Source organism: Simochromis diagramma, unplaced genomic scaffold (assembly GCF_900408965.1).
Source record: "Simochromis diagramma unplaced genomic scaffold, fSimDia1.1 OVJJ01000216.1, whole genome shotgun sequence".
NCBI classification, from domain to species: Eukaryota; Metazoa; Chordata; class Actinopteri; order Cichliformes; family Cichlidae; genus Simochromis; species Simochromis diagramma.
This window is the reverse complement of record NW_024386883.1, coordinates 2,560,905-2,570,388: the sequence shown is the minus strand read 5'-3', so window position 1 is coordinate 2,570,388 and position 9,484 is coordinate 2,560,905. Positions and strand designations below refer to the sequence as shown.

The 9,484-nt window shown below is 39.3% G+C and overlaps 1 protein-coding gene across 1 annotated transcript; it reads right to left on the bottom strand.

Annotated features, from left to right (window-relative positions):
• Positions 1 to 639: 639 nt before the first annotated feature.
• On the bottom strand, positions 640 to 4,938 carry LOC120734076 (organic solute transporter subunit alpha-like). The gene is made up of 8 exons (XM_040032651.1): positions 4,866 to 4,938; positions 4,634 to 4,767; positions 4,364 to 4,437; positions 2,938 to 3,126; positions 2,673 to 2,784; positions 2,411 to 2,557; positions 1,276 to 1,381; positions 640 to 1,171 (listed from the first exon to the last, which is right to left on the bottom strand). Exons 1-8 carry the CDS (start codon positions 4,936 to 4,938, stop codon positions 1,017 to 1,019), a joined length of 990 nt encoding a protein of 329 aa, XP_039888585.1. The 3' UTR covers positions 640 to 1,016.
• Positions 4,939 to 9,484: the final 4,546 nt, after the last annotated feature.

Sequence of the window (9,484 nt, the reverse complement as noted above, 5' to 3'; positions counted from 1 at the left end):
GTCAGCCTTCTTTGAAAAAATCTGGCTATTCTGAGCTGTGTTAAGATTCAGTGGGACACTTAAAGATATATTCACTCAGGCTCACTCACCCAAAGGGAAGTATCTTAGATGCAGTGTTTGAAAAATTGTCATCGTCGTGAAAATGTCACTTAAATAGAGATGGTGTGACATCTGTTTTGCTCACAAGTACCTCTTTTCAAAGACAGTTTCATTAAAGTCTCTATTTTCTGCCTTAAGTTCTCAGTTTAGGTCTACGCAGACAGAAATGCAGAAATGAACTGAGTAATGCTTCAGCATTTATCTCCTTTGTTAAGCTAAAGGGGGAAAATAAACAAAAACATATGTCACTGTACACATCAAACACATGCAAACATTAGTTAACAAAATGAAAAAGTTGTTTTTATTCACTTCTCTCGAGGCCAATGTAAAACTCCCACCCTGTGCATTTGCCCCAGTGTGACAAAAAGCTCCAGTATTGTCTAAAAAAAATGGTAAAACTTCTTTAAAAAAGAAACTGCATACAAAGATACACTGCATACATGTTTGCAGAGACTGATGACGAGAGAAGATTGATACTACTGGCATTTCTTTATCATAAATGCGATATGAGGCGCATCTAATGGCCAAGAAAATGTCCTGCACAGCACTGTTTACATCTAATCATCTGCAAGAAACAACAATTCTACTATAAGTAATGTAAGTCAGTCAAATTAAGAGATTTTCCTTGTTGGTATTTCTGTCAGCATAACTTAAAACTTTCAGTACCCAGAATCTATCTATCTATTATCATGCATAAACATCAGAACTCAGAAAGAGATTGTACTTTTTCCATGGATATATGTCAAAGACAGGGCTGAAAGCAATGCAAAGGGTGCTTATGAATCCAGTAAAACGGAGGCATTTCTCTCTCCTTTCCTTAAATGAGGTAAAATGTTAGACTACTTTATGATCTCTTAACTTACATAATCATTTACATAGTTAAAGAGCAGTGATACACAGTGATTCACTGTCCTTTTTTAGACATCATGCTCCATGAGAGTAGCCTCTGGCAGCGCTGTGGTGTTCTCTTCACTGTCATGTGTCTCAACTGCCTCATATGTGCGGCGGTACAAAAACCGATTGACCAGGGTGATGATGAACATCTCCATGATCAGTATCTGCTGATTAAGCACTGCGGGACACACACACACACAAAAACAACAATAAATCAGTGTTGGGTAGTTTCATTTCACATCAGTTGTGCATATCTGAAAGGCATTTAGAAATGTTTCTTACTGGTTCCACGGGCTTGAGAGCTTAATGGAGGAGCGCAGGCGATGTTTCCGTACAAGGCCACGATGTTAACGATCGATGTCTGCAGCTGGCTCAATACAAGTGTTAACTAAGGATAAAAACAATGTAACATTTACACAGTGGTCATGCTGATTGTGTAGCATGTCTACTAGGCTGATTTTCACTGAAAGTTGGTGGACAGGTTGGTGAAGCACAGGCAAAGGATAACTCCATTAAATCTTGGTGCATGTTCCAGTCATTTTCTTTAAATATACGATTTAGGTCATGGCTGTTCGTATTGCATTATTGGCTTTGGAAATTTCAAAATACTAAGTTCAGTTCAGTTTTACAGGGAGAAACGTCTGAATCAAAGTCAGGGAGAGGCAGCCGCCTGCCACGACTGTTTGGGGGTAAGGGAAAGAGAGGAAAGCAGAGGGCGATAGATCCAATGACACACATGGGAGAGAGCCAGATTTGAGAAATTATTACTAGTTAAGTTAATTAACTGCAGTAGTGGTGTATGATCTACCCAAAAAACACCAGAGCCCCGTACTATGAAGCAAGTTCAGCATCCCCAGTGTATCTGTTCACCGAACCCTACATCAGCATTCAGGATAATTAGTCACGCAACGCTGGTTATGAGTTCAAGGGACGTTTAGGGAGCTGTTACACCATTTTCTGGAGAATGGATTGGTCATCAGGCAGTGATTTCATACCTGTTGATAGCTAATCTAGGACCTAAGCTGCTCTGAAGCCTTTTAGGTTCACGAGGTTGAGGTGATATACACAGGTAAGAAGTGAACCACCTTTGGAGTACGGAAAATCGAGGATTAACTCTGAAGTTATCCGAATAAGACAAACTCCCGCTTTGTAGTGCTGGTCTCTTGAGTTCAGTCAAATTTGTTGGTCACTTATGGGTTTTCTGTTTTCATATTTTCAGCCTATCTGAGTTTTCACAATGTCAAAAGCATCAATGGTATCCCTGTTCTCTGATAGAGGAAATTACCTTTTGATTTCTCTTCACAAATTGAGCGGATTAACTCATCACAAGAAAATTAGCTGTGTTAAGTCAGCTTCAGGAGTTACCCCCAACACATGTGAAGCACCTTAGCATCTGGTATTACAGCTGTTGACTCACTTGGTACATTGCATACTTTGGTATAATCCTGAGTGGGCGTAGATAGCGGTTCATGTTCATGAAGACAATGGCAACGGGCCAAAGGGAGATGATGGTTAGAACACCAACAAATAGGCTAATCCAAAGGGTTATACCATAGATTCCTAGCTGAAAAAAAAGAAACACACACACATTTATATGAATCTTATAGAAATATGTTTTAATTTAACGCACATCTATTTTAGTCCACTCAGATATGTAGAGAACCATTTCAAATACTTACATTAGTAGGATCATAGTTGCCATTGGTCCACAGTACTATAGACAGGACAGTGAACACCGTTTTCAGGATTGCATACTGAAGAGAGCCTAACTTCAGCAGGAATAACATTCGCCTGAATAAACCCAGTCCAGAGACAGATTAACATTACACATGTGTACCATGATAAGGTAATGTGCAGTCAATGCAGAATGACAGAATATATGATATGGAAATCTGACACAGGCTTGAGCTAGAGCCAGCGCAGTGATATGCAGACTCTCTTTACCTTGACATGGGGACGTCGGGTAAACATGGACAACAGCAGCAGCAGGGTCCTGTGCTGATCCAAAAGGGTTTACCAGAGAACTTCTCCAAAAAGGCATTGCTGCCACCCAACTCCTCAATCAACAGAAGCAAGATCTTGTAAATCACAACTGCAAAATAACTGTAAGGAAAGAGGTAACTCAACACACGTCTAAGATGTGCTGTTATGTATTGTTAATTATGCAAATCTCATAAAATATCAAATGAACGTAACCATCACAGGTAGAAAAATTCAAAAATGTATTTATAGTAGTGTGAAATGTGTGCCTGATCTAACCTGCTATGTTTGTGCAGGCAGCTAAAAATTCACAGTGGACAACTTGACTGAGACAAAGACCAGCTGTTAGAGCCACCAGCTTATAAACTGCAAGTTGGTGGTTTGAGTCCCTGTTCAGATGCTGGCATCTGCTGACTGTTTTTGTACAGAATGCCTCACCAAAGTAAGCATTACAAACAACTTGCATGATGGTAAATATAGATATAGATATATATGTTGATGCCAGGTTAATGCAAAGTATCCAAAAGTTCCATGCATCCAAATTCAGAAATTGAAGAAATCTGACCTGCATGGGAGGCCAAGCCTTTAATGTCCCAAATAAACATTAGCTAAGTTTTTTCAATTAGCATAAATGCAACCACCAAGCCATTTTGAAATAAGTAATAACTCAGCCACAGTAAAACAAACAAACAAAAAAGGATTAGGCTAATGGCTGTTTCTCAAGAGCAGGCTCACATCAGAAATGTGACGTATGGTGCTGCATGTTCATCTGGTCTGGATTTGTCCTGTTGCCTCAGGGACAGGACAGCTGGCTGTTTTTAATGCATTTATAAATTCTGCATTATATCAAAGATTCTTTCAAGCTAATGTGAGGCAATCTGAAATTTAAACTAAAAGCTGGTCTTTCAACAGGATAAAAATCTTTGCACACTAATACATCGACCAGGGAACAGATTAAAAACCCCAAAAGAAAGCAAGTGGGAAAGCCAAGTCGCAGCTCAGATTTCAATCTAACTTCCATGGAAGAAAAAGTCTGATGGAGACTAATTATGCCAAACACTATCAAAAAGTTTCCAGTAAAGAGTTTACTTACTTTTCCCAAGGATCACATTAGATCAGCAGATACTTTTGTTGAACTAATGCTTGAAAAAAGTGTTTTATATGTTCAATTTTTCATATTTATCTTTTGGTGCCATTTCAGAGTGGATCAAATGGCTCAATGGTGTTTTCTTTTTCTCTGTTATTTTGTGTAAAGTGTGAGTTTTGACCCGTCGTGCGTAATAATTCATTAAACTGTTAAACTGTAACAAAAAAAAACCAAACAAAAAAAAAAAAAAAACACTGACTACACTGGGAAATGTTTTGCAAGTGTAGTTAAAGGAAAACTCACCTGTTAGATGTCAGGTCTGTAATCATGAATGCCCTCGGGATCCACATAGCTAAGCATGACATGGTGGAAATGACCTGAAACGGAAAAATTGTTGTTTTTAAAAACATGCAGCTGCAACGCTTATAACGTTTGAAGACGTCTGTTAATGTACTGTGGCTTACTTTCTCCATTAACAAGTTTCAACAACTTGCAATCATATTTGTTTTAAAATCAGTGGCATGTTAGAAAACTTAAGCAGGCCTGAATACTCACTGGTGCTGCACCGTTTACCCAAATGACCAAGGTCTTCTTGGGGTAGGGTAGTTTTTTGTAAATATAGGCACACTGTTCCAGGTACACAAGCAGGGAGACACAGGACATCAAGGTGAGCATGAAGTACAGGCAATAGCCAAATGTATCTAGCTCTGATTAAAAAAAAACAATAGGAGACACATAGAAACAGCATGAATCAGACTTTCTTCAGGTTAAAATCTAAATGAATATAGTAGTGTGTATAACTTACGGTTGAGCATGTCAATAGCCAGCGGACGACCCTTCAGACAAGCTGGATCAATGGTTCCATTTAGAGCTTCCATGGTAGGCAGACGCTTGTCTTAAAAAATAGACTAAAAATAGACTAACAAATATTAACAAGAGTAAAATTAAAAAAATATAAATAGTGTTGCAGTCATAAAAGTAAAACCTGCTTCCCCTTTACATTCCAGAGTCTTCAACACAGAGCTGAGTACCTAGCACTTAAGGGATTCTGAAGAAGTGAAGGTGGGATAAGAAGTGGCAGGCAACTTTATGAGAACGCATGAGCAACTGGTGATGCATTTATTCACAGGTTTAAGTGACTGTAATTAAAAAACACAAAGGTCAGAGTTTTAGTGAAAGGCTAAGATTCATTGTGCGTCAGGAAAAGTGAACTTTGGCAGGGTGTGTTATTTCCTTCTCACTATAGCTGTGAGCTATAGTTTTTGATTCTCGGCTAATTTACAGTATTTCAACGTTAAACTATTGCTTTAAAGGTTAGCTTTCATTACTTCAGTCTCAGTTTGGCTTTCTGGTTTGAAAGTTTAGGCTCAGCTATGGTCGGGTATGTTACGCAGAAATCTATGAAGCCATAGGAACATTTTATCTGAGCTTCTATCCAGTGCTCCAAAATGCAAAGTGATTCTTTTTAAACCTTTTCCACAGTACTATATATAATACTACTAAAGAAAGCCAGTACGACATGAATGGGAGCAGAGAAAAACTAATGAGAAACGTTTAAATCCTACATAGGCTTTTCAGATCTATTACCTAGAAAAATTCCAGAGGGTTCAAATGTTGAGTGGTGAGACTATTAAACTTTATCTGTTATTCTATTACAGAGGTGAATGGCACTGTGGTCGCTCAACTGTCTCTGGCTAATAATTGTCTAGTTTTTTTTCACCATGTCATCATATTTCTTTTGCAAAAAGGAAAAAAATGATGCTCACAATCTTGATTCATCTCGAATACACACATTTCACCTGTTTATTGTACAACAGCACACACAGTGCCATGGAAATGCCAAAATTTCAACACCCACCAGAGGTAAAATAAAACACAAGATTTATGAAATTCTTCTATAAAATATTTTACTGCCACAGTGGTTAAAAAGGCAGATCTGAAAGTCTGTCTGAAAAAAGAAATTACACACTTAGAGAACTTGGGAGAAGTCAAAAGGATCAATCAATCAATCAATCAATCAATCAATCAATCAATCTTTATTTATAAAGCACTTTTCATACAAAAAAAATGTAGCACAAAGTGCTTTACATGGTTAAAAGCAGCCCACCCCACCCTCCAACTCACACCCCACACTCTCATTAACATAAACGATGTGAATACACGCATATCCCCCCCCCCCCACACACACGCACACACACACACACACGCACACTTAAAGAGTAAAATTGGGCTGGGTACGCATGAGCCAAGTGAGGAAACACTATAACAGGGAGCCGTCTGCACCGGGAGCCGGTCACAGACCGCAGCCTCCAGGCTGGGCACACAGCAGGAGGGAGGCAAAGAAGCCCCCCAGCCAGGCTGAGAGGACCCCCAGCAGCCACAGTCGATCACAGCCCCGGTGCAGAGAGCGCCCTCTGAGGAAACACTGGAGATATGACACAATAGGATATATACAGGGTAAAATAAATAAGAACGGGATACAATATAAATATAAATGGAGTAAGAAGATTAAAAATTGAATAAGAATAAAATCAATAAATATTAGGTAAAGCCTAAATTAATAATAGAATAACAGGATAGAATAAATAAGCATAAAATAAATAAACGTTAAGTAAAAGCTAAATTAAAAAGGTGGGTCTTGAGCCTGTTCTTAAAAACATGTACGTTCTCTGCGGCCCTGAGCTCCTCCGGCAGGCTGTTCCACAGACGAGGGCCATACCACTGAAAAGCTGCCTCTCCGTGAGTATGTGTCCTGACTTCAGGGACAATCAAAAGGCCAGTACCAGAGGACCTCAGGGTCCGCGATGGTTCATATGGTAAAAGCAGATCTGAGAGATAAGAAGGCCCAAGACCATTAAGACATTTAAAAACCAATAAAAGAACTTTAAAATCGATCCTGAAACACACGGGGAGCCAATGCAGCGATTCTAAAACCGGTGTAATGTGGGCCCGCCCTCTGGTCTTCGTCAGCACACGAGCTGCCGAGTTTTGTAAAAGTTGTAAAGTTGAAATATTCTTCTTAGGAAGACCAGAGAGCAGGGCATTACAGTAATCAATGCGACTGGCAATAAAAGCATGCATCAGCATCTCCGTGTTGGCCCGAGAGAGAATAGGGCGGACTCTGGCTATATTTTTTAGATGATAAAATCCAATTTTCGTTACATGTTTAATATGTGGGATAAAACCAAGCTCAGAGTCAAAAATAACACCCAGGTTTTTCACTTGTAGCGAAGGACATAGTGAAAATGCCTCTAATTTAGACAAGAGTTTTTCTCTCTGAGTCTCAGGACCGATGATTAAAACTTCAGTTTTGTCCTGGTTAAGCTGTAAAAAGTTTTCTGACATCCAAGATCGTATATCTAAAATACAGTTAAAAAGGGCATCCATTGGTCTGGTGTCATCAGGAGACACAGAGATGTACAGCTGAGTGTCATCAGCGTAACTGTGGAAGTTCACTCCATGCCTCCTGATGACACCGCCGAGAGGGAGCATATACAAATTAAAAAGTACAGGGCCTAAAACCGACCCTTGAGGCACACCACATGTCATTTTATGGATCTTAGAGGAGCATATATCCATACTCACCATAAAAGTTCTGTCTGAGAGATATGAAGTGAACCAGTTGTGTACAGCACCAGAGAGGCCCACCATGTGTTTCAGTCTGTTTAAAAGAATAGCGTGGTCTACTGTATCAAAGGCTGCGCTTAGATCCAGTAGCACCAGGACTGAGAGCTTTTGGGAGTCCCAGTTACATCTAAGATCATTTAAAACCTTTAGGAGAGCAGTCTCTGTGCTGTGGTTCACCCTAAATCCAGACTGGAATATCTCCAGGATCTGTCTATCATTCAAAAAGTCATTAATCTGAGTAAAAACAAGTTTTTCTAAGATTTTACTTAAAAATGGTAAGTTGGATACAGGTCTGTAGTTATTAAAATCATTACAATCCAAATTGCTCTTCTTCAGAAGGGGTCTCACCACCGCCGTTTTAAAGGCAGCAGGGAAGACACTCGACTGAAGAGAGTAATTCATCATGTATAAAAGCTCAGCTTCAAAAAATCCATAAAGTGTTTTAAGGAGTGAAGAGGGGATTGGATCTAAAAGACATGTGGTGGGTCTCACTGTGGAGAAAACTTTCTTAAGGTTCTCAGCATTAACCAGGACAAAGCTGTCCAGTGTCTCCTCAGGTACAATCGAGCCCTCAGATGTGTTTACAAACATATCGCAATTAGATAAAATATCAGATCTGATGGCGCTGACTTTTCCCCTGAAGTGGTCTGCAAACTGCTCACAGAGTGAGTCTGTGGGGGTTCTTTGCTGTTAAAATCAGGGTTAAATAAATGATCTATGGTGGAAAAGAGGACCTTGGGATTATTTTTGTTATTATTGATTATTTTGGTGAAGTATGAATTTCTTGACTTCCTTAATGTATTATTGTACATTTTAAGTTGCTCGCAAAATATCTGATGGTTGATAGTATTTTTATTTTTCCTCCATCTCCTGCCCTGCATTTTCTTTTGAGTTTTTTGACTTCTTCGTTTCTCCAGGGTGATGCATGTTTTACGTTAATCTTTTTGGTGGTGAGTGGAGCAACGGAGTCAAAGCTTTTCTTCAGTTTGCTGTTAAAACGATTAAAAATCAAATCGCAGGGTGCAGGTAAAATCACAGGGGAGCATTCGTCTAAAACCCTGGTAAAATTTGCAGCCACTTCAGAGGTTAGATAGCACCTCCTCACAGTTCGCACCGAGGTCTCCCGCTGAATAAAACCAGTGATGTTAAAAAACACACAGTAGTGGTCAGAGACAGCCAAGTCAACAACAGAGGACACGCTGGTGGACAGGCCATAGGTGATGACCAGGTCCAGAGTGTGTCCTCTGTTGTGAGTCGGCTGCGTGACGTGCTGGGTAAAATCCAAACAGTGAAGAATGTTTAAGAATTCTTTTGATGCAGGGTCAGAAGGATTATCTATGTGCAGGTTAAAATCACCGGTTAAAATTATCATATTATATTTTGAATGTATGTTTGTTAAAAATTCTGAGAATTCCTTGATAAAAGCAGCGCTGTCTTTAGGTGGTCTATAAATTGTGACAGATAAAACTGGAGGGCTGCTGAAAACAATAGCATGGAATTCAAAAGTGGCAAAATGATCAAATAAAATTTGTTTGGAGGTGAGTGTGTTGTTGGCTAAAGATGCAGTCCCTCCACCTCTCTTACCACTTCTAATAGAAAAAGAGAAATTAAAATTTGGTGGGGAGGCCTCAGTGAGAACAACTGGTGCATCCGAACGCAGCCATGTTTCAGTTAAAAATAAACAGTCAAGTTTATTATTTAAAATTAAATCATTAATAATAAAAGACTTGTTCAACAGAGAGCGGACATTTAAAAGTGCCATACTGATTAAGACTGGTGGATTTTTGACAAGCTTAT